The sequence below is a fragment of the Buteo buteo genome, chromosome 24 (genome assembly GCF_964188355.1).
Source record: "Buteo buteo chromosome 24, bButBut1.hap1.1, whole genome shotgun sequence".
NCBI classification, from domain to species: domain Eukaryota; kingdom Metazoa; phylum Chordata; class Aves; order Accipitriformes; family Accipitridae; genus Buteo; species Buteo buteo.
Window position 1 is genome coordinate 4151427 of NC_134194.1, and position 25772 is coordinate 4177198.

Here is a 25772-nt window from a genome sequence, read left to right on the forward strand (position 1 = left end):
GAAGAAGAAAAGGAAAAAAGCATTGTGAGAAAACCTTGTACTCTTCCAAAGCCAAATGAGCTGGTCAGGAAGAATCAGCTGCGTGACAAGTTAATCAACTGAGAGCATAGTTTTGACATCAGAGCTACTTCCTACTGTTGGCTTACACAGAGAAAAAGACACAGACTCAGCATGCCTCCACATCTGATCACTTGCTAGTTACTTATGAATGCTGCATCCTGGCTTATATTGAACAGATCTTTAAGGAATTTTGCTCCTGAGCAGGAATTGTCATGCAGGGCAGCATCAAAATCAGGGTATACGCCATTTCTGAATTGCTCACAGTGGACTCTGAAGTCATACAACTTCCACTTTGGTAGTGCTCCAGCAGGGTGGTCACAACAGGGCAAACGGGAGGAGAGCAGCCTGGTCAAGGGGAGGGATGCACACAGGGAAGCCAATTAAAGTAAGTTGTTTATGACCACTCTCCCAAAAGAAAGAAAAGAGAGCAGAAAAATCAGAAGAAAGGTGCTGACCCAATGGCCATGTGTGGGCTGCAAGAAACAGAAGCCTCTTGCGTCAGTCTACTGGTCTGAGTTAAATTCCTGTGAAAAGGCAGTTTGAGACTTTAGTCAAGCTAGCGTCAATTCAGATCAAAGTCAGAGCCTCAGAATGAAATCCCTACTCCGAGGATGATTTTATGTTCAATCCCTAACTCTCCTTCCCCTGTTCTCCTGCTGGCCCTACCAGACTGAACTCCAGGCTACCTTTGTACAGCACCCAACTTGTGCTTTCCACAAGTTGGCTGTAGCTGAGCATCTGGCCCACTGAATGCTACAAGTATGCTATTTTATTTCCCCCCGTGATTTATTTGAACTGCCCTCATGTAATCCCATTCCTCAACTATAAAAGAGAATGAAACTGTTTATGTGGGTTTATTGGGTGATGTCTGCTTGACAGATGTCTGTACTAGAACAGCTGCATCCATGTGGTATCTTTGGCATTTGCTGTCTTTAAAAGCTTTACTTTTATTTTTTTTAACGCTTCTGACTTCATAAAAACAAGTAAAGAGTATTGTCAAAATATATTCTGTTCTCTCCAGAATTAATTTATGCTTGAGTATCTCCAATTAAGAGAAAAAAGAAAAAAATACACAACCTCATATATTTCTGAAGGTCTGTTGATCCCCCTCCGTCTTTTAAAAGCACCACTTCAACTGCCTTGAGTGAGAATGACGTGCACATGCCAAGTTGAGAACTTAGCCACAGATCTTGCCTGTCAGTAACCAGATTTCATAACAGAATGTGAATCTCATGATTGTTCAGGGTTTCATCATCTTCCAACAGCAACCAAATACTTCGCAACAAGGGTTGTGAATGGTTCTTCCCTGGGAGCTATCCAGAAAAGAAAGGGCTCTGTGGAAGATACTTTACATAATCTTGCTTTAGGCACCCACATAACCAATTCCATAGTCACTCTACAGTCCGTGGAGGAATACAGTTTCTCCCAAAGAGCAATTCAGAGCTTCTCTTTGTACCGACTAGCCTGTGAACCTGACAGCTAATTCAAGGAGGGTTAGTATGCACCCTCCACTATACTTCTCTGCCATTCTACAAAGTAAGCTCATGTTACCTCCTTAAAATGACACCCATGCAAATTAACCATATTTGGAGCTTTGTCTGATGCAAGTTGCTTAAATTTATTATCCTAGTGAAACTTCTATTTCTTTATTGTCATTCACCCAAATGACACTTCCTGCCCTAACCCACAGAATATGCAGGAATTAATCTAGTGTTGCAACACGGCACAATGGGAAGAATATTCTTGCTGTACATCAGCCAACTTCTTTCAGGGCAAATTTGAAAGGGGCAGTTGTTCAGGGTTAAATACACAACTGTGTAATTCGGCCTAGATTTGGCCCTTGGTCTTCATACTGAGCCATCATTACGGGCCAAGCCTTCCAAACCTCCATCCCCAGCCCAAACCCAAAAGCCTCAGATTAAAAGCATAGTCCGTATTCAGACCCTTAAGAACGTGATCCAACTTTCAAAGGCACTGAGCATCCTGTACAAAGCCAGAGGACCTTAACTTTAGACTTTGGCCTTCAAAAACCTTGGCAAAGGCTTCTAAGGCCTTTTTTTTTTTCTGAAAGAGGCCTATCATGTAAACTGCATGGAATTGAGCTTATGAATTTTGGGTGAAAGCTTGAAGTGACTCTGCAAATCCTGAGAATCAAGGCACTTCAGGTTTGCTGCTTAAACAAACACTAAGCCATGTTTTCTGGCCATCCTAAGACATATATTGCAGTAAGTTTAATTATGCACTAAAGCTAGGTAAAACAGACCCCTTTCCTTCATGTTCTCCACGTCCCCAATTTACATGAACGAACTGATAGTCTGAAAAAAGTCTTCTAATATCCTTTTAAAAAGTTCATTTCATGCTCTTTAACCTATTTGCACGCTTTAAGATTCTGCAGGGATCACTACAAGACCTGCAAAAGCTGAACTAATATTCAGGACAATACTGTAGGCTCCACGCACAGCTTCAACAAACCTAGAAGAAACATTTCATTTAGGGAACTGATTTAAACAAAGAAGAATAAAGTCAGCATTGTAGCAATAGGTTTTGTACATGAGAAGGGACTGGAACATTATAAAATGTGACCTATTTGGCATTGGGTTTGTGTAACAGCCTTACCTGCCACTGCCAATTGAAGGAAATGCAATTGATTTCAGCTTCTTTTCATCAGCCAGAGCCAAGCAGTTCTTCACTGTCTTTTCCAGCAGCTCCTCGCATTTGTCTGAGCCCCAACCTGGGCTATTACAGTGGATCACAAATTTCGCAGGCAATCCATGGCCAGCACTGACAACAGCTAGTAAGAAACGAAAGTGAAACATAATTGCTTTCCTCTCCTTAGGATTAAAAGAGTGCATATGTGATTAAAAGAGCGAACAATTGACAGACATTCCTTTAGCCCCTGTGAACGTTTTAGATTACAAATCACACAGCCTTAATATAACAACATGATTACAGAGACTTTGTGTTTTCCATTTCCAGCTGTACTTTGCTGTGGTAATTTAGAAATCATAGCTATAATCAAGCTTATTTTACAGAGAGCAAGAATTCATGGCTGACAGCAAAGGAAACACATTTATATTGGGGATTGTGCAAACTTGTGTAACGTATAAGGAAAAAGGCAGCAATCTGTTAGAACGTAAAGCTGTTCAAGGGATGATCTTGCTTTGGTTCCCTTTATTGCAGAGCTACAGTACATACCAGCATGCTGGACAGTCGCACAGAGTTATGACTTGTGTGACCTTCAGCTACTCCTGCTAAACACACAGTTTGTTTAGCGAGCTTCTGATCACACTGCGGCCCAAACTGAATCAGTTCAGAGCTATTAATGCTCTGCAAACTGTTAAGGAAGGCTGGAAGAGAGGTGAATTAAGATTTTTGCTATATTTCCAGTTTTGTTTCTGAGTAAATGTAAAGAAGACATTTTGTGTGATTTCAAGACTTTGGACCTGGTCTTATCCAAGCTTTTTTGTGTATGTGTCATCCAAGACCACTTAAACAATTCTGGTTTTACTTTACTTCTTTCATCACATTCTTGACAGACGGTTGGACAGGATGCATTTATAAATTCACAATGTTCGATTCACACTGTTTATATACTAACAGGCAAGGCCTTGTATGTACAAAGAAACGGAGAACAATTTTTACCATGCTAGTCATGTATTATCACCATGACTCTACCATGGACATGTGGGGACTAAAAGGATACAGCACAGCCTGCCTACAAACTACCGACAGTCAGGGATTCGCTAGACAAGAGGCCTTCTCTCAGCAGAAGAACACATTCTGGGTTCACCACATCCCATCACAGAGCAACAGAAGACTGTGCTCTGCCTGCCAGGAAACAGAATAAGAGGATCGCTGCCATTTCTGAACTCACAGGTCTGTGGTTGCAATTAAAAACTTGCAACTTTGGTTTGCTTACAAAAAAAAAAAAAAAAAAAAAAAAAAGTAAAAAGAGGGAGGAAAGAAAAATACCCTAATTGCAAGCTGAGGGAGGAAAAATACCTAGTTGAAATCTCAAGCGAGCATACACTGAACCTTCAAAAAGACTCAGCCCCCTTAAAACACACTCTTTGGGATATAAACATACATGGCCACAAAACTGTAGGTATAAAATGGCAGCTTATGTCTTCAAAAACAATAATAAAAATACCAATAAATTCAAAAAATCAGGTTTGTAAAGGTGCTTAGAGGCCAGAAATCCTCTACTCCATTCTGGAATGTTTATGAGGCATTTTGTTATTTAAGTATAGTAGAAATAACTCTTGGAGCATAATCATCACATATGGATGCTATCCTGTAGCTGCTGCAGGAAAGAGAAAATAGACTTTGCCATATGGCATTCTGACCGGAGGTTAATCAGAAGAGTATATTTTGAAGGACAATGGAAGCACAAGCCTTCATGTTCTTATGGGTTTGCAGATTCTCAACATGTTGAATAGCCTCAGTGTTAGGCAACGTTAATTTGTCATAATGTGCAACTAAAACGTTGGCAGATTCAGAATACATCATAAATCCAAGAAAAATCTATTAAAAGCAGCTGACATATCTCTAGTCAGATGTGAAATGTGGATAATATCTTCATCGTGAAAGCCTAAAATACTGTATTGATACGCATCACCAACTTTAATATTTCTCAGGGAGTGTTTTCCAGGGTAGTCATTAATTAACTCATTAGGATTCTGTTGAGGACAACTGTTAATTACCAAGAGCACTTGTCCCTTACTTCAAATGCAAATGCTCTGAAAGGGGAAGTAACTTAAGCTTTTGCTGTAGAAATGGAAAGAAAGAACCATGGACACATTCTGTGCTGGTTACAATTATATTCCAGGTAAGGATCCTGGTTATTGGTACATTACAGGGATACCCATATAACTGAGAAATCCGAAAACTGGATAACCTTATGGTTGAGAAATTGATGTGTACCAATTCTTCTCTAGAGTCCCCCTCCAACAAGTCCCTAACAGACAGTTTCTCCCGGTGTAGTGTAGAGCTCCCCGTGGGCTAAGACTGCCAAGCAGCCCTCAGATTTGAGGGATGCACTTATGGCTGAGAAAAAAATCTTTTCTCTCCAACTCGCAACCTATTTGTGAGCAGTTTAGTCTGGGCTGATAAGGAATACTGTACCAAAGTAAGCAAAAACAAAAAGTAAGTGATTCTATGTATTTTTGCAGAACAAGAATTCCAAGAAAAACTCATTAAAAATTTTAAAAAGGAGAAAAAAACCCTGTATTAAGCACCAGAAGTAAACAGTTGTAATTTTTCCTGTCAGAGCTGAAGTCTTACATCTCCCCTTCAGCTTTAGTCAGAATTCGTTTACAAAACTGCGCACACTGTATTTATTTTCATAGCATAAACACAGATGGCAGAATCATCCTTCTATATGAACAACATGTATCAGCAATTTCACAGATGGTGTAAAATTATGTATCACCATTACCAAACTTTATTACTCATATAGTAGATTTTTCTCAGATATTACATAAATTTTGATAACTAGGCATCAAGAAGTCATAAGCTTTTATAGTGATGATTTTGGCACCGATTAAACAAAGTACCCAAGCAGATGCTTAACTTTAAGCACATGCTTAAGTTCAGTAAAAGTCAGCGGCCTTTCAGCAAAGCAGATGTTTAACAGAGTCGGACTCAACTGTTCTGAAAAATAAGCATCTCATTAATTGCTTTTCTGAACTGTGCCCTTAATAATCAACACTCATTGTGTACGCATGTACCTGTGAATAGCCTGCTTTTACTTGCAATATTACATAACTACACCATTTCCCAGATGCTTTGGTAAATGTTACTTAAGATGAGAAGTGTGTATTTTAACTTTGGAAAATACAAATATCACATAACCCATAAAAGTTGTCTGCAGACAGCATGAATCCAAGCGTTGTACCAGAAGGAGCTTGGCTGTCTGACTGCAACGAAGACTGCCGCAGACAGCGAAGCCAGCGCCCGCAGTGTTTTGTTTGCAGGTTTCCGAAGCGCAGAACCTCACCTCCAGCTATGTCCAACGGCCCGTTCTTTTTGCGAAGCTCAATGACAGCTTCCACAAACTCCTTGCCGCCTTTCTTTTCCAAAGTGCTCCCTGAACAGAGAATTGTTATTTTACTCCTCTGATGCCAGGTTTCCACAGCAGACATGTGACTCAACATTATTTTTTATTACATCAGTCTAGAGTTTTCTGCCCAAACATTTTTTGGGGACTGCAAAGTAAGATCTAAACCTTTTGGGACTTCAGAATTAGCTAGTCATTAAAAACAACAACAACAACAACAGAAAGAAAAAACCAAAAAAGACAACCCTAACAACCCAAAAAACCTCACATTGGTATCCCTTGCTAACATTCTCTAATTCTAATGTCAAAACATCTGACATGACATCCCTACCTCCTTCCTTATCACGAGCATCTGTTAGTGTGAAATGTTCCAGAAGAACGTGCTAGCTCAAGAGTAGTTGAAGGTTCATAATTCCTTCCCCTAAGATTCATTTCCCCTCTCTCTTACAAATTGTTTTAAAGAGCCATTTGCCACAATAAGAATTTGAAACTCACCTGATCTTGGTCCCTGACCCCAACAGGTGGCACCAGGAATGAAACAGTCTCGTGAGTGCAGCGGGCTGCTTTACTTGGTAACTGCCCAGCTTGTTGAGCCACCTTTAACCAAGAGGAAGAGCCTCAGAAATAAGGAGAATCTCTAAGGAACATATTCCTCCAATGAACTTCTCTAACTACAGCTAAGGAGCTGGACAAAGTCGTTCTGGGAGGAGAAGAGCTGTGCAGTGTTTCAGAGCAACCAAAAGGTATGCTGTTTACAAAGGCAGTCCATCACTAAATGGTTTAGATCTTATTTTGCAGCTCTAGTTTTAAATATTAACATAAAATAAAACAGCCCAAGAAAGCATTTTCCTAACTACATAAGCATCCCACATAATTTTGCACTGTGCATATTAATTATAAAGGTAGATAAGTAAAAAGCAGTGATATCACAAAGGCTCTGATTTGAGATATTACTTTGAAAACTGATTTCCAAAAATTCAGAACTAGGATCTCTAAAGATCTAGACATTTATTTGGTGAAACCCCTTACTTTCACTGATGAAGAAAGAAAAAACGCATTTTCTGATGGAAGTGCACATACTATATGCTCAAGGAAGCAGAGCCCCTCCTCCAAGATTCAGTTGACTAAATAGGGTTATAGCTCCAAAAACTAAGAGGACTGCAAGATGCTTTTGTTTTGACACCATTGCTAAATTTCTTCCAAAATGAAGACTGAGGTTGAAAATAATGCATTTGTTTGTTCATTCTAAAACTGACTCTGTGACGCTGCCTCTATTTTCCTATTGGCAGTTTATTGCTTTTGGGGTACAAAAGCTGAGGACAATTAAAAAATGTATGCCTTTTCTTTTGCTTTTTTCATAACCAATTCACAATGGGTGTTTGCCAAAAGCTGGACTGCAAGGTCAGACTGCGTAGGTCAGAGTGTAATTTTCTCTTTGTGCTCCTTTAAGCTTTTTTCTAGAAATACTTCGGTCTGTTTATTCAAACTCCTCACTAAGAATTTTCTGAAACTCAAAGTCACCAATCGCTGTGCGACTGAGTGGAAGGCACCACCTTAGAAATCTCTTAGAAAAGACAGCAATGGCTTTATTTGTAGCAGCAAGGTGTCTTAGGGGAGTGTGCTAGGAAAGGAGATCCACACCAGAACTGAGGTGCTTGGAAATGTGCTGCCCTTCAAAGGCAGCGATATGCCAGACGGCATGACACGCAGTGCCCTTTGCTGAACCAGCCCAGCAGACATGGCTGACACCAGGGTCTTATAAAATCACTCTGACAAAGAAGGGATGGGGAGGGAAAGAGTCTTCCATTCTAGTTATGCTCTTGTTATATGTATTTCCATATCATTCCTATTTATATTTGTATATATTCCAGTTATACTCCCCCTGAGTCCATGAACTCAGATCAGTCCTAAACCCCACGACATTCATAATCCTTAATTTCTCATTTCAAGGGGAAACATAATTAAGCCTCATGCAGAACCTAGGAACAGAAAAGATCTATTAAGTAGGTCATTTCTTTGCCATTGCAAAGCTGTTGTACATTTAATGGAATTTAGCCTAGTTTGGTTTAATTCAATCCAGAAGGATCAGCTTTTTCCCTTCTACTGGGAATTAATTTATAATTAAAAGCAATGAACAACCCTGTCAGTTTATTTCACTGAGCTCTCCTCTTGCAGATTGGTACAAAGAAGAGCAAAAGTAGTATTTGGTATGAATCAGTGAGGTTTTCTGCATTTACTCCTCAGTTATGTTCTTCTTCTGATTAATAGTGAGGGTTTATATTGAAATTGTATTTCAGAACTATGTTGTAAATTAGCTTTATCTGGGAAAGGACATACTGTATTTAACCATTTTCCACTACATTAGCAAGTTTCTTGATGGAAGTCTTGCTTCACGGCTTCAAGGTTAGTAGCTTATTTGCTCACAGGCATAAATATGTGTCACTCCCATGAGAATAAGATCATTATCTCATGCTTTCCAAGCAGGCATTGGTATCAGTGTTGAAAACAGCGTTAGCAGAAATTTAGGCTCTAAAATTCTCAGGATAAGCCCCCAGTACATTTAAATTGTTAGGGAGAAAAACAACAAAAATTAAAAAAAAATAAAATTTAGATGGGTAAAAGTTAATCACTGGAAGCTAAGCATTTGTGCACTTCTATTCTTTCTTACAGCAGTCAGAGGCAACAGGAACCTACTCTAAGGAATGAGCAGTACAGCTTTGAGAGACAATTTTCTTTGTAGGGTAGCAAAGCATTTCTTTGTCAAAGGGTAGGAGACAAGCACATTAGCTAAATGGGTCTGACAGACTTTAGAAGCATATTCTTCAGATGCAGGGTATTATGACACTTTTATTTTAATGTCTCTGCATAATGTTTAGCCAGCCAAGTCACAGCTGTTCCTGCCCAACAGGCTACACAGAGCTACACTTGTCTGCACGTTACTCAGAAAGTAGCCCCTTCAGAAAAAGCAGGTGGTGTAGGACATGCCTGCTCTGCAGCAGGACGCGTGTCCCTCCAAGCCAGTACCGAAACAGGGCCTCAGGCGCGGAGGGAGACCACGTGCATAGCGATGATGAGGTTAAGACGAGATGTAGAACAGAGGCTGGGATCAGGTGACTTTTTTTAAGCGTGGTGGGTCATCACCCTTACCAGCAACTTCTGTGTTCAGCCCAGGTTCTGATTTGCCTTCTCAAATTACCAAGGCAGTTCAGTTAAAGGACTGCTACCCTTTTACAAAATCCTTCAAAGTACTGTACGCAGAGAGGGGTATTACTAAGGTAAGAGTTACTCAGGTGACACTTAAGATACAGAATTAAGATGTCTGTCATGTTTTCTATCATGCTTTCTCTCATCGGTGTAGCTTAGATGACTGACCGCCTGAAAAACATAGGTAGCGTCACTAGCCGTGTGCTTGTGGACGTGAGGACCATTAAGCAGGGCTACAAAGGTAATAGGTCCATAAGGTAAAACACGAAAAAACTAACCAATCTTAAGAGTTCAGAAAATACAGATGGGCTAGATCCAGCATGTCAGATGTGAACATCTGAAACTTGGCATGGAGAGGGTGTACTGGAACTTGTTAGAAATCTAAAGATCAAGACTCAAACCATATTCAGAACAGGCATTTAACATGTCAAACAAACAATGCGGTAATTCATTTTCCTTGGTCACATGCCTGCATTGAACGTACTGTTCCTGCACTTCAAATTTTGGTGGTGCATTCTATTGTTACTTCTTAAAGTCTGATTTGGTGATAAAAATCAAAAATGCCTACTGAGTTTGCAATTATTCATTTCTTTTTATTATCGGTCAGGACTGCTGGAAGCGAGAAATGAATGCAAATCTGCATAGCTACAACAAGCTTGTGGCTGCTGATTGACCATGCACACACATACAAACTCCGCAGCACTGAACTTTCCATTACCTACTTCACCACCGGTGTAGAAGTCAGAGTTTGTCGGGTGAACGACAGCATCACTGTCGATCGTGGCAATGTCAGCCTGTACAACTTGCAACTACAACAGGTAAACAGATGTATATCAACCACGTTGGACAGAGACCCAGCACAGGCTCTACATTTACACATGTACCAACGTCCATATTTTCCTACCTTTACATCTCCAAACCTTGCGCCAAAGGAGTATGCTGAGTTGTGTGTGCAGGTGTGTGTAGAGAAAGGGGTGTAGGGAACAGGAGGAGGAATATTGAGTATGACATGATCAAATAAATGTTAAAATGACAGGTCAGAGCAATCACATGAGATCATTTCCAAAATTTTAAAATCAGCTAATACCCCATTTCACTTTGCAGAAACCTAGAACAACCAGTTCCCCACAGAGCATGACACTAAAATATGGAATCTGTTTAAAAAAAGAAATTCAGGATCATCAAGCCAAACAAAATAACTAGTTTCTCCATTTTGTCAGCACCAATAAGCTGACATGCACTAATCTTCATATGTATGGCGATTCATCATTTTGTTTCTAAAAATGACAGTCTCCTTCATATGGAGGAAACCATGTATTTGCAGACAGGGTTGTAGTGAATTTGCTTTAAAAAATATAAATGAATGATCTTATATTTTAAAAGTAAGGCATATTTTCTTCTTATGTGTTGGAATGGCTGAGACACTTGTAAGAATATGTTTCTGAGAAAGGCTGATTTAAAAATTAGGCTTCTTAACTCTTTTTCTTGTTAAATTACTTGTGTACGTTCCCATAGGAAATGCAGTAGTAGAAGAATTACGGGTTGTATCCATTAAGGAAGTTTAAAAAAAAGACAGTAGCAGGTGTAATCAAATAATAAGGGAATGCAGTACATAATGCATGAAAGTTAATTGTTTTACTTTTGCTGAAGAACAGACTTCTGCTGAAGAAGAATTTTTTAATTTTTTTTTTTTTCCAATCGGGAACAAGACAGAAGCTTTAAAAGCGATACACCATCTATGATAGTATCTACAAGTTCATTGTTGGTGTACTATCAGTATTTGTTTTCAGCTGAATGTGAAAGTGACAGGGAGTAATTGAAGCATAATCGAAACAAATTATTTGACTGAATTAAACATGAAATCAAGGTAAGAAAGATTGGGGGATAGTTAATTATTTAATCACTCCTCTTTAAAAATTTTATGCCTACTCTGAGTATCAGAAAAACACCCGAGATTGCAGTTAGAATGGAGAAACTGCTTATTTTGAAAACAACCTGACAAAAAAGTATTTTAGTCCTCAAAGTATCCAAATAAGAAACCCCCCAAAATAGCTAACAGTCACATATGATCATTATGGAAAAGAATTTAAATGATTTGTTTCAACTGCAATCAACTTGAAGACTAGCAATAGCTGCAAGTATTCAGATTTGGTGAAAAAGTCTTTTGAATATAGTTCTTCAACAAAACAGAACCTGCAAGATTTAAATTTCTGCTCTTATTAAAAGTATGAAGCCCTAGAGAGTAAATTCTGGGTTCCATAATTTCCATGTGACCGTTAGTTGTGTCAACCCATGCCCCATTTACCTAGGTCATCTTTAAGGTCAATGTCAGCATTGGTAGGATTGATAATGGCCTCCACCTCGAAGCCGGCTAAATTACTGATTTCACTGTGAATAAGGTTCAGCTGAAAAGAAAAGCATGAGGTGGGAAATAACAGGACAGCTGGGAAATCACAGAGAAGCTGCAGAAAAGTGAGCTTTGCAACACAGATGGAGATAGCATCACTGCAAACAAATATGCAAAATAAAAGGCAGGTCATAAAGGAGGGTTATTATCAAAAAAAAATTCAAACACAAGACTCAAACACTGTTCACACTGGGAGGACATGAATGTATCTACTAACAAGCTCTGTTTTGGCTTTATGCTCACCACTATTTGGGATTCTTATTTTGACATTATAAGAGGATATTTGTTTCTCCTCAAAGTATAGATGAAGGACACTCTAATAGTTTCTTAAGCATCAATTACAGGGATGAGCCATGACAGTTCAGCACTGAAACTGGATAAAAGATGCTGCTCCTCCTTCTTCAAGCTAGCAAACATGAGCATATCTTTGTGAAAGCACACACTTGTCTCCAGCGATTCCTCCATCCTAACAAGAGGACATGTTTCTTTTCCTTTCCTTCTTAGCAGTCACCGTAGTCTGTATGGCAGGCACTTCAGTTTTTATTTGCACAGTTCTGCAGCCTTTGTGAATGGCTGGTCACATACTGTAAGCAGGCACTATTATGTGCTTATTGCTTCTAGTTTTTATTTGCTTTACTTCCTTTTGTTATTTATGAAAATAGAGATTTTTTAACCCCACCCACCAATGCGCATTAACTCCTCTCATTAACACCCATGTATTCCAAGCATGCCTCTCAATTTCTGTCTTAATTGTTACAGAATCAGAAGGATTTCTCATGGGCACACAGTAAACTGAGGATGTCAGCACAGATACCTAGAGATTAACCTCACATCCGCACTACGTGCTCTTAAAAGAATAAAAAGAATTAATGAAATACAAGGAAGTGCAGATTTCAAGTTCTAGCAACACATTTTGAGCAGGAGTTACAAACTATTATATAAAATAAGAAGTCAATGAAAAAAAATCAGACCAGCAATGGTAACAAGCTGATCCTGCCATGTCATACTAGTAAGGTTGTTTTTTTGGAAGTGCTTAGAGGTGTAAAGTGATAGCATTTTGCTTACTACTGACAGTTGGGGTATCTCATCTGAGTACGTGACCCACACCACAGAAACAACTCTGTAATTTGAGGCAATTTGATGCAAATGCCAAACTTGGCAAAAGTCAAAACTGCAGTACACTGACAGGTATGTGAAGAAGTTTATAACCAGGGGTTTGTGACACTGCTTCGTAGCCAGTGTTGGGAAGTCTGATTTCACATGCACCAGGTTTACTACAGCCAAAACTTAAAATACTTTAAAGTGCAAAAAATTTTCCACACTCTTTCATATGGGGAAATACACTATCTACATCATAAATTATGTTTATATATACAACACGCATTTAAAATGATGGTTTCAGTAGCTGATTAGGCAATATGGAAAGCAACTATGAAAGAGAAAGTTCTCATTCATTTATGCAAGTTCTGAAGCTAGCTGCAGTTAAGCGAGGCTTTCCTTCTAATCCAAAGCCCGCTGGGTTCAGCCTATGAAGCATAAGATATACATTCAGGCACAGCAATTAATCTCAACAATAACTGAATTTTGTCTCTTGGTCTGTAATCCACATTCTGTAAACTTAACTCTTCAAATCTCCTCCTTGTGTATGTCAGTTTATTAGTAGGGAATATGAGCCCAATTCATGTAACCAATACAAGTGAATGGGTCATTTACAGAGGCCAACATCCATATATTTTTTTATGAAAAAATTATTTCCATTTTATTCATGTGATTATATGAATTGACCTTCTTTCTCTTTTTAAAAGCCTGCAATTTCATATAATTTGCATATGTTGCTTGAGTAAACTATGTTCCCTCAAAATAGGGTGATTTTGGCTAAAAATGAGTGTAATTCAGCCCTGTTTTAAGTACAGGTCTGTCCGGGAATTTGTAATAAAATCTAAGAAAGCTTGCTTTCCAAATAGCTTAGAATCCTTTAATACTTCACACGTGGCGAGTTATTCATACTTGAGTTTGAGTCTTGAGTTTGACTACAAGCAACTGCTGTTTAAAAAAACAAAAGTCAAATCAAATCAAACCAAAATGTTAAAAGAAACTTTATGAATTTTGAAATAAAAAAACAACAACAAAACACATGCACACACCAAAAGACTGTTTTGTGGAGATCTTAGTATGTTCCTAAGCATATATTGTTCATTTTATAGGTGACTCTCTTTGGTCCCTAAATCTGTGTTCTACAAGTTTTTGCCCCAGATCTATTGGCTGCAGACCATTTTGGTTTCAGACTTTTAATCTATCTCTGTGCCTACTCATATGTGGGATTTACATAGCGACCAGCTGGTAATTCAAGTTTCAATTTAACAGCAACAACAAAATGTTTAAAAAGCTGCCCATCACTGATAGCATGTGTTGGCAGCTAAGTATTATTTTGCTAAATTTTGCATTTACTGTTCAATGCACTGTTAGCTATCTGATTGCCAAAAACAATTAAAAAAAAATAATCAGAAGTTTCACCATAGAATTAAATCCTCCAATGAGCAATTGCTCAATTTTGCTATGCAATAGCATGAAGCATGTATTAGATAGAAGAAGTGATCCCCTAAAGGGCCACTTTAAAAAAAAATAAATAGGCACAACTTGCATACACATGTGCAACAAAGAATGGACACAACTTTAGGTAACATTTAAATTAAATGTTAGTTAGATAAAATGCAGACGGCACTTAGCACATCCATGAGTATTTTCTGAACCAAGACTTGCATTTCTTATTTCAGACAAAATTACCTTTAAAGCCTTGGAACTTTTTCTGGTATGAGTTTCAAACAGAAAACTGAAGATGCCTGTTGCAGACAACAAGCTGAGGTCTCTCTGAAAGTCCAAACCCTACAGCTTAGGCTTGAGGTCTTACAACTCTGCCTCTACTCTGTAATTGTCTCAGGAAAAACAAACTACTTAATGTGCAGAATACCACATTTCCATTGGGATGTCACTTGTAGGATGTGCAATCATTTACCTATTAACTAGATTTTAATACTTAATTAGTGTAGCAGTAATACAGTTCTACAGGTATAACTGAAGGGTTCTTTGCCATTTCCTGACCTCTAAGAATTTCTAGCTGAATGTCAGCAGTTACCTGAAGATTTAATGCAATAACAGTACTTTTAAAAAACTAAACAATACCCAGGTTTGCAACATTCTCATTTGTGTTTTCAGTAATTAAATCTGGGGGTATTAGAAGGATGAAGAGCTGCTCTTGCAAATAAACCCCTTCCCTTTCCCTTCTGTAAACATGGAGCCAAGAAAAAGATTCTTCCCATTAAACATTTATGAATGATGTGACACTAAGAACAGGATTATTTTCTTCCTTCTCTGCATCTAGTAAATTATTTCCTGATCTAGCAGATAGTGGTTTTGCAGACCAAAGAGACATGCTGTAAAGGTGTTCAGGGATGTCACAAGAGGTTCGAAAGATAACAATTGTTTGTTTGGGTTCTTCAGTTTAAGGTTTCTGTGTTTGCACTGTAGTTTATTAAGAACACACAGAACATGAAAGTATACTGAAAAGCCATATGTACAAATTCAAGAAAAATCAAATAACTGTGATTAATATGAATATTTTTGCTTTTCAAATGGAAAAGCTCAAAATGCTTTAATATATTTAGCCTTCCTACCATCCATGCGAAGAGTGTAATTGTATCTCCATTTCGCAAATGGGGAAGGCAACAGAGAAAGAAGAGGTGATTTACAGTATCTCTGAATCAGCCAAAACCAGGAGCCAGGAGTCATGGTTTCCAGGCCTCCAGCTGAACCATGTAAACACACTGTCCTCCCTACCCAAGAGACTAGCAGATTTTTCCTTCCCTCAAAATGCTGTTTAAGGAGGGTGAGGCTATGCTCAATAGGATAAAGGTCCTCCTCCAAAAAGGCAAACACCTTCTGCCCTCACACGCGTTGAAAAAAAGCAACATGCACAAGTCTAAGTAATCGAACTGCAACAGTACTGTCGAGAATCACTATTGTTAGTTCCCTGTATTTATGAATACCATGTGGCACTAATTTAAGTCAACTATAACAAAACCTATTTTTTTATGTTAAGCATCAGACTTAAAACTTAAATATTTTAAAAATCAATATTATCTTTTTAAACAGCAATTGCATGTAGAAATGGCTAACCAGAAGCATTTAACTGATTCAAAGTCACTAGTTTTTATAGATAATTTTTACATTTAATTTGTAAATTTCCAAAATAAATAGGAATTATTTAAGACTGCCATGTCTCACTCAAATAATTAACAACCACCACCACCTATGAGATCGCAGTCTGCTAAACCTGCATATAGCAGCAGACATCCTGTCACACCCAGGAGCCTCCTGGCCCATGCAAAATACACCTCAAGTTTAGGAGAGAGGAAGCATTCAGCTGCCACCGATTCCATAATTGAAAGTTTTACCTTTACCTTTCTTATCATAAGAAAAGCAAAATTATTTTGATAATTTTGAAAATGCACATTTTGAAAATAATTTTTGGGGAATAGTCTGAAAATATTTCTAGGAATAAACCAACATAATTTTTTTTGTTGTTTTTATGCTAAATAAAAATCTCTTTGATCATTACAGTGCAAAGTTTTTTTGCATTTTAAGCTTTCCACATTTTCAGTCTTAAAAGAATTTAGGTTGGTCTAAATGTGCTATTTTGGGGGTAAAATCAGAACAAAGACATTAATACATTATTTATCATCTCAAACAAGGTAAGAATTTCATTTTTAACTCACACATAATAGGATACAGAAAATTCCTGTATTTGTTAGGCATAGCCTACTTTTCTTTGATTTTTACACTAACCATTTACTGCCTGTGAAGAGTTTCTCACAGGGAATCAAAACCAAAATATAGTCTGTGTTAGAGACATCTCAACAGTGCCTATGCATTCTCTACCCCTCAGAAAATAATCCATTTCATTTGGAGTGTTCCGTCACAGGAGACAAACGGGTTTTCATTTTTCTTTTCATTATGTGTACTGTGTTACAAATAAAGGCTAACACCTGGCCCCTCTTATGTGCAGAACTAACTGACAACGAACCGGTATGGGGATGGACATGTCATACCAGTAATTTTTTCAGGGGGCTGCACTCCAAGTGAATGAGAAAGCCAGAAAGTCCACTTCCCAGTACAAGGTACTCACTGGAAAGCTCTACAACAGACACTGGCTTTGCTCACCACAGCTTAAAGCAGTCCTGGAGTTCACGATTCTCCTCCACTGAGCCAACAGCAAAGCCCCATTGATTTTCTGGGTCAGTCTTGCTGGAACATAACGCTAAGTCTTATTACAGGTTTCCTGTGGTGACTAAAAGAGTTCAAAATCAGGCCCAAAAGTCTGACGTTACTTGCTTTCTTGAAACAGTAATGTAGTTTATAAATTCTGGGTTCCAATTTAGTCATCAAAATGTTTTTAAAAATATGTTCAAAACCACCCCCCTAGTAGTAGTCAAATAACAAAAAAACCCTACCAAACCAGCAATCTAGCTCTAGCTGTAGAATTAAATGTGGAAAATCAGAAGTCTTGCAAAAAATAACATTACTCTCATGCATGTTAAACTTCGCAAACAAACTGTGGAAGGATAAATGGAGAACAACCTCAGTATGAAATAAAAATGAGTCAGAGGAGATACATTCCACAATGGACAATGGCTCATCTTTTATGACTTACAACACAATGATCTGATTACTGAATGATAGAAGAAAGATGCAGTTTTACTTAACAAAATTTTGTATCATGAACTAAAGGCAGGTTTCAAGATAAAAGACCAAATTAATTTAATGAATTTTCTCTTTAAATGGATCCTCTCTTTAAGCAGATATGTATTTGTATTAAACCACCCCATGTCCCAAAGCACATTCACAGGGAAAAAAGGATCGTTGACTTCTAGCTTTTCATAAAAGCATCATTCATTATTACACAGCATTAACTTTTGCAAATAACAAAGCAGAACAAAACATAAAACCACTATTATAAACAAACGTCTAAAATAGGTTTTGATAAAAACCTGTAAATCATTTACATCAGCAATGAAGTGGGCTGCCCATTGGAAAAAGACATTTTATTCTTAGAATAATCTCATCTTTGGCAGAAGTTTAGCTGTAACAATTATGCTGTTTATGAATAAGGTGAGACAGATTACAAGCACACAGGCTTTCCTTCTATTTGAGTATTTAATTATGTAGCCATATGAAGACTCATTTCTGTATTTTTAAAATGTTCTAAAAGTTGTTTCAGAGAATTTCTTTGTTCAAAAACTAGTATCATACACCTCCTCAAGTGCTCAGTGGGGAAATGTCCATTGTACCTAGATGTTTTGGGGAAAGGGGAGCGGTGGGAGGGGGTATTCCCTAAGCAGCACTGAAAATAGATATTCCTTTATAAAAATGCAGGAGCATACCTTCTGGCCAAGAAACAGACTTTTGGTGGACAGGACTGTGAAACCATCTGCAGGAGTTCCCTCTGTTGTACTGTCAGCACTGGCTGATTTGCTCACTTCTCCCTGCTTCTTCTTCCGAAAATATAGTTAATTAGTTAACTCAGGACTGAGAGAAAAAAACGTTTAATAACACTAAGATATATGACATGCCATAAATGCTTACCAGGCAATAAAATGCCAGTACAAACACTGGCGTTTGGATTTTATCCTTTAGTCTAACTAAAGTGGCTGATTACAGCTGAAGGAATCAACAGAAAAAATGACCTCAACATCTGCAGATCTACGTAAGCCTTTTCTTGCCTACAACAGCGCACAATTCAGATGACAGTTATCTTAAATATTGCAGGAAAACACATAAACAGCCCCAAACTTTTAAAAGCGTTCTAATGACTTGTGTGGAAAAAGGTAATGTATCTATTTATATGTGTGGGCAGACATTCATTCTAAGGTAAAAACTGAATTCTCAGAGTGCAGATTTTATCTCTCTGTGGAGGGAGGTGCTCCCAGATTTCACAAAGTTATTTTTAGAAATACTGCTTTGAAATCTGGCTGTCCTTAGAGCCAATGTCAGAAGAATACATCTACTTTCTACCTGCCTAGTAGTAGGAAATGAGCTGAACAATTTTCTCTGTCTTGTTTAACGTCATCACCTTCCTTTATCTCCAGTAAAAATGTAGAGGAAGAAGGAGTTCCCCTCAACCGCCATTCCTTTTTTTAACTGTATTACTGAAGTAAAATTATAGGTTTCAGGAATGAATTGATTTACTGAATAAAAATAAGAATTAGGAACATTTTGAAAAGGATGTTTCATGAAGACAGTGAATTGACTGCTGTGGCTATAAACTCAATTGGTGCCAAAAATAATTTCATATTTTCAATAAAATTACTACTTATTATTTCATGTAAATATTTGGTGCCTCAGCAATATCTGCTGAAGCTAAAAAGCACACCTGAATAATAAGCAAGCCACTGTTCTTCTACTGTCCTTTTCCAAAGTATATAAACTACATCTGTGGCTGAGCAACTAAAATGACTTTGATGCAAGGGTATATTGGTGCTTCTAGAAGCTGTAACCATGCTTTACTTTACACAAATGTTTTGAAAATTAGATTTTCATGGGTCCTATTTCAAATCCCCAGGAGTTTACTGTTAGCCAAAAACCAATATAGTAAGCAGACAATACAGTTTATTGTGTGGAAGAAAAACAGAACCCCACAACAGACTTCCTGCTTTTGTAATCAAGTAGAGAAAAAAATTCCAGATTTAGGGAAATTATTAGTGCATGGTTATTAGAAGCACTGCACTTCAGTGTCAGCTACTAGGTGTTCTGAGAGAAAACTAAATTCCAACAGTTTGAAAAACAAAGTGGTGAAACAACCAGAAGAGTGACCAAGTAAACAAGAGACACATACAGGATGAATACAGAAGCTTTGTTTGACCCAGAAGGCAACTTTTCACATGTGTACTTTTCTTCCTACTTTCATAACCTATTGCTTGAGAGTAGTTTTGAAAAAAAAAAAAAAAAAAATCTAAATCTTTGGTTACACACACACACATTAGAAAGATTTCCTACTTCTACAAACTGAAACTTAAAAAAGGAATGAAGGAATGTTCTCCTTAGCTTAAAAAAAGATGTTATTCTTAGTTTCCTAGCATAAGAAAAATCACATTTTGGTCCTCCTGTTCTTCCCCTCACCTCCACACTTCATTTTGAATGAGTTTAATTAATTACTAGGAATTAAAAACACCCAACAAGTCTAAACATGGAAGAGTCTCATCTATAACATACTAATAACAGAGGAGAACATTTGTGGGTCTTTAGCTCAGCCAAAGAAATTCCCTGTAGCCACAATACAGTTTCTCTGATGCTGCAAGAGACTCAGCTACCTGATCTAGGTATGATCTTTCATGCTCCTTGGATTTCATCAAATCAACTAAACAAGCGGAATCTTACACTAAGCTGGAACAAAGCAAAACCCATTAAAAAGTACAACAAACAACAGAAAAATGCAACACTTGAAAACAGGACTCTGACATGCTAACAGCTGAGGACATTATTACAACGCAAGTGACTTAGGCTGTTGTTTTTCTTCAATATTTAAAATTGCAAAATGCTGCTTTAGTGTGAATTTTGAAAAAAACACCCAGATTCCCTGTTTCTTACAGACACGTATCAATACTTGAACAAAGTCCAAGCAAGTTTACTCCGCCTAGCCCAGTGCAGGCACCTGCGCAGTCACAGCAAAGCTACCCCTACAGTTGCTACGTAAGACTTTGTTTGCTCACCAGTAAGGCATGACTAGTACAGCCTCCAATACACTCTCTTCTTCTGCCCCTTGGTGCCTCCAGCCTGCGTCAACCTAACGACTGTTTCATACAAAGAAGAGAGTATTTACAGCTTGCCTGCCTGTCCTGCAGACCTGTGCCACTTCTGAGGGTTTTTAGACTTCCAGCCGCACTAGGGAGAGGGCAGCACTCCTCCTTCAGCATTTGCTTACACTGCTACTGAAATCCCTATTGTTAAAAAACCCACAGAACAGAAAGTCTACCCTACATGATGCTCCCTACAGCTACTACTAGCAAGCTTGTTTGGGTTTTAAATAAACAGATTACTCTACCTTGGATTTCCTTGCCCCTTTCTTGCCGCCTGTTTTCTTTGATACAGTTTTTTTCTGTGATGGAGACTTTGCCTTCTTTGCTGGAGGTGGAGTGATGATGGCTTCCAGTTTTCCTTTTGATCCCCTCTTCTTTGCCAACAGCTCTGGGTGAATATTGGGTAACACTCCGCCACTGGCTATGGTGACCCCTTTCAATAGCTAATAAAAAAAAAACAAAAACAAAACTTGTAGGTTACAAATTCCAGCATTTAATCACCAATAAATACAAACTGGCATTTACAGCAAACTTCGCACGTTGCCTTGAGTTCTAAATGGTTCTTGTACGTTTCTCAACACATTATCCTTGAAGAAGAGAAACATGAAATGTATGAAATGAAGCTGATCGTGTACTAGATTTTAACTATAAAGGGAACATGTATTCTTCTTGCACATATGCTTGTTACTGTCAGTATCGCTTAGGCTCACACAAGATCTTTTTCTGTGAAGCCACGCAATGAGGACTGTTACCCAGCTACTAGAAAACAGGACAGCCCCAGCCACAGACATGAGGGCTTTGCAGAGCAGCTTGTGTGAGAGAGATGGGACCCCAAAGTCCATGGTATGGGACTGCAATGGGCACCACGCTGTGGAGAACCCAATATATGTCCCAGTTGCTGAATTTTCTTGAAAATGCATTTTTAAACCAGAATTTTTTTCTTAGAAAAAGAAACTTCAAATGGAGGGTAACATTTATACAAATATCTATACCTGCAAGTCTTTCTTCAAAAAAATCTTTATGTAGTTGAAGAAAAGCAGATCAATATTCAAAACTGTGCAGTTTATTCAAGCCTTTAAAAGCAGAGGTGAAATATATCATGTTATGTATTTAAAACCACTTTAATCCATTTTTTATACATCTAGCTGGGACTAACTCACTATTCGGGAGGATACAAAGAGTAACATCAAAGTCCCTCAGGTACTCCCACCTTCTGATTGGTGTTTACTGCTCCCCAACCACAACTCAGTGAGGCTCCAAGCTTACAAAGGGATGATGAATGGAAAATATTACCAAATTTCAGACAAAGCCAGAAGGAGGTTGGTTTGGGGATATTATTTTTTTTTCCTGCCCCATCATGATACATAGGTTTGGAAAAAGTACCTTTTCAGATGTGTTTTTACAGGGCCTCACACAAAGGTACATTAATCCTAGCCTGTGTCTCTGGCTGACACCACAACACTGTAATAGTAATGCCCCAATTTTTTTTGGCTTAGTTAAAGGCATCTTGAAATCTGCAAAGGACACAGACTTGCAAGAGTTCCAAAGCTCTTAATTCTGTGGTCACAATGACAGACTTCAATGGGAACAGTATAGGTCCCACTGAGTCCTAAGCTGTGTAAGGGGGGAAACAAAAACAAACAAAAACATCTACAAGATTTTCTCCATGTCTCTGTAGAGTTTATGACAATGTCCCACTCTAACAGAAGTGGTTGTGATAGTCCCAGCAAATGTCATATTACATCTCCATTGCATCTTTACACATTTTAAGAGTTCTGAAATACATAATTAAGCTGAATGCTGTAGTTAGTTACACAGGCAGTGTGCTAGTGAGTGAATGAGCTGTTTCCTGGTGGGCTACTCAATAAGCAGAGGTCTTGAGTTACAATTCAGCTATATGGAAAGACAATTTAAAAAGCTCTAAAGGAAATCCTGACCCTCACACGGTGGAGTTTTTTCTTACCTGATTTAATTCTTCATCATTTGCTACAGCCAACAGGATGTGTCTAGGAGTGACTCGACCCTTCTTGTTGTCCCTTGCTGCATTTCCAGCCAATTCAAGAATTTCCGCTGGGGAAAAAGTAAGCCCCTCTTAATTACATTGTGATCATTAAGAAAAATCAATGTGTTAGTTAGCATCCATGCAAAAAGATATGTGATTATATCATGTTATTCCTAACTGCTGTAGAATACCCTCAATAGATATCTAACTCTAAGATGATAATTTTCTTTTTATATGTCTAATCACTGAAGGGTGAATGCACACTTTAAGTCCTGTGGTCTAAACTATATTTACTTTTTTGTCCTTTTAAAGCAGTTCCCCTAGATTCCTGACTTTTTTCAGCGTTTTTCTCAAGGCTACTGTGTGTTCATCTCCTAGGATCCCTCTCCTATCAGGTGACAGAGTACTAGATGTACAAATGCTATAGTTTTTTTCTCAAAGCTGTCATAAATGTGAGTTCTGGCTTGCATTGCTGCTTCTTTTTTATTATGGGAAAAGATGCTATTCTCAGTTTCTCATTTTTAACATTATGGAAGCATGTAAGCACACATTCAAGTTAGGACACTAAAAATACAAACTCTGCTGCTACGCTGACTTAATGATTTTTTTTTTCCCTGTCCAAGACGAGGTTTCTGTCCAGGAAAAGCAATTGATGAATCATGTTTATTTGCTCCTAGTAAATTATCTCCTTAGATGAAATTTCCAGTCCTGACAAAATACGTTTAACAGCTGTGCATATAATGGCTTTTATTGGAATTAGGGAAGATTAACTTGCTCTCCTGCAAGGATCTATGAAGCGAAAGGCTAGAGCGTTACCTGCTAACTTATCTGACTTCAACTCAACAAGCCCTAGGCAAAGAATGCAATTAATTACAAGAACAATTAAAAAAATGACATAACGTGTTTATCTGACTTTGCAGTTATGTGCTACTGCTGTCTCCATTATACATAACCTTTCATCTCCCTCTGTAGAGACTGTGTTTCACTATTGCTTTTGGTATATTTTCTTTTGCAAACCTGGTAACGTTTGGAGAAAAAGAGAAAAAAGAAAAAGAAAACGACTTTTTTACACCTATTACACACTAATATAATAAAATTTAACATTAGTATAGGGTATGAAATTGATTTCATATTTAACAACTGACTGTACCATGAAAGCTCTCCCATAAGCTTGCTTCAGAGGCAAATAGAACTGAATTAAGACATTAATCTGGAAATGAAAAAGACTAAAATCAAAGCCCACACAACCACATGCCTTTACCATAAGACACAGTAAATCTTAAGTAATACTATATAGCACAGACTATGGCTTTTCATTAGACTGAATTCAACATGATTCTCCAATCATTTTAAGTCCTGTAATAAGCTAGTTATGACACCTACTGGAAAACTTACAGCTGCTTCTAGATGTTCTACAGTTAAACTTCATCAAGAATTTTGGTAGGCTTTCACTACTTTTGTGTTCTTCAAAGTGCACAATTAACTTTATTATAGGGGGAGATGGAATATTAAGTCTAAGCCCCCAAAACTAACAACATTTCATGCTGACAACAATCACTTTAATTTATTTTTAAAGAAGGATTAGCAAGGTAAGGTCAACCTGACTATGCTTTCCACACCTCCAAAGAACTCAATTAAGCTGGCATAATCCTTTTCACATACTTCTCAAAAGCCACAGCTCAGACATGTGAGGTTTAGCTTGCATTCAGCACTGCACACAGCCGCCTGTTGTGACAGAAGAGCTGTATCACCTTCCACTGGACAAGCTGCGCTCTTGGTTACACCCCGCGCATCCCCACTGACCTCAGTAAGATTCTGTGTCACTGTAATAACGCCAGCATCTCCACCTCTCTAGATCAGGAATTGTTTTGTTTGTATCACAGACTTTATTACCGGCTGAAAAGCATGGGAAGGATTTGCTGCAAACAGCAGACTACTTTTCAGTTTGCCTCTGCTTCCCCCACCTCCGCTTCTTTACTGCATCAGGCACTGCTAAACAGTTGGGCCGTGTTATTCTCTGCAACTGATCAGCATAACTATGCAGACAGGTCATTTTGTAACTAAAGAGTCTAAGAAAGTGTTATGCCTGTAAAGCACAGAGGAATGTTTTATTTGTTCCTCATAAAACTAAAATGTCTGCCTTGTACAGTGGAGAACTGTTCTTGTAAGTGCTAAGCCCTCTTCCTTGGACAGGAAACTCATTTTGAAATTACAGTTTTCTAATGGTCCTTTAGGGAAGTTGAGGTACCCCACTTCCTTTTCAGGAACAGAACGCTTTGCACTGGCGTTGAGGACCACAAAAGAGGAGCTTAGGGAGAGGGAGAGAGGAGGAGGAGGGCATGGAGGGTGGAATTTTTCTTCTGGCCTTCTCCTCAGCTCTCCAGTAATAATCAAGCATTGCTCGTGCATGCAGAGAGACCCACAGCACAGAGAACAGCAAAACACAGCTATGCACACAAGTCTGGTTAAAGGGGGAGGGACTCTCCCCTATTTAAAAACAGGAGATTAGGAGGTATTCCAGCTGAAGCCAATATAGGCAACAATTTTTTGATTTAGTACTGACAGAGACAAACCTAATCCAAACCCAACAGATCAGAGCACTTAGAAATGCTAGAAATGAAGACTTTCTGGATCCGGAAGGGATCCGGACGGGACCCTGACTACTTGCCTGGATTTCGCTTGCAGACAGCTTTACTTTCACATCTGTTTTATGCTGCTTCAATTCTAAAGATTTAAATGGCGTTTCATCCATGTTTTAAATAAGATGAAAATCTAGCGTTCTCTGTAAGGGAGCTGACTCAAATTTCCAGAATGATCACTCTGGATTTAGGTGTGGAGCTGGAAAGAGTAGTAGGTGGGAAAAGGTATTTAAAATTGAGATTGGATTTGAATTCTTAGGTCAGACCCATCTTTGGAAGTGCCAATCTATCAGGTTCAAAGGTTGGAGTCATTGAAGAGCTCTGTTTCATTAAAGTTAACCTTCCAAAAGTGGGGAAAAAAATAGACACTCAAAAATCAACTCCTGCAACTGAACAAGGTCAAGAGAGAAAGCTTTGCTTCTAAGTGTTGAGGGAAAAGAAAGTGCTAAGAGCTTCCATGACATCAGGATTCACTCAGCTTGTATTTATCCAGCCAGAAGACCAAAACAAGAACATTTTACAAAAATGAGGCCTTACAAAAAGGATGTAAGTT

The 25772-nt window shown here is 38.2% G+C and overlaps 1 protein-coding gene across 10 annotated transcripts in view; it reads right to left on the bottom strand.

The window, feature by feature from the left end:
• Positions 1–25772, bottom strand: part of MACROH2A1 (macroH2A.1 histone) — a 47579-nt gene that overhangs the window by 2609 nt on the left and 19198 nt on the right. For 4 of the 10 annotated variants that reach the window (XR_012654309.1, XM_075056780.1, XM_075056781.1 and 1 more), the window contains exons 3-8: positions 22542–22648; positions 20824–21021; positions 18167–18277; positions 11628–11727; positions 6059–6148; positions 2677–2851 (exon numbers count right to left, since the gene is read on the bottom strand). Coding sequence is in view for 8 of the 10 variants with exons in the window: in XM_075056780.1 (XP_074912881.1) it covers positions 2677–2851; positions 6059–6148; positions 11628–11727; positions 18167–18277; positions 20824–21021; positions 22542–22648 (781 nt within the window). In the remaining 2 variants the exon portion in view is untranslated. The other 6 variants (XR_012654308.1, XM_075056782.1, XM_075056787.1 and 3 more) reach the window with 6 other exon arrangements.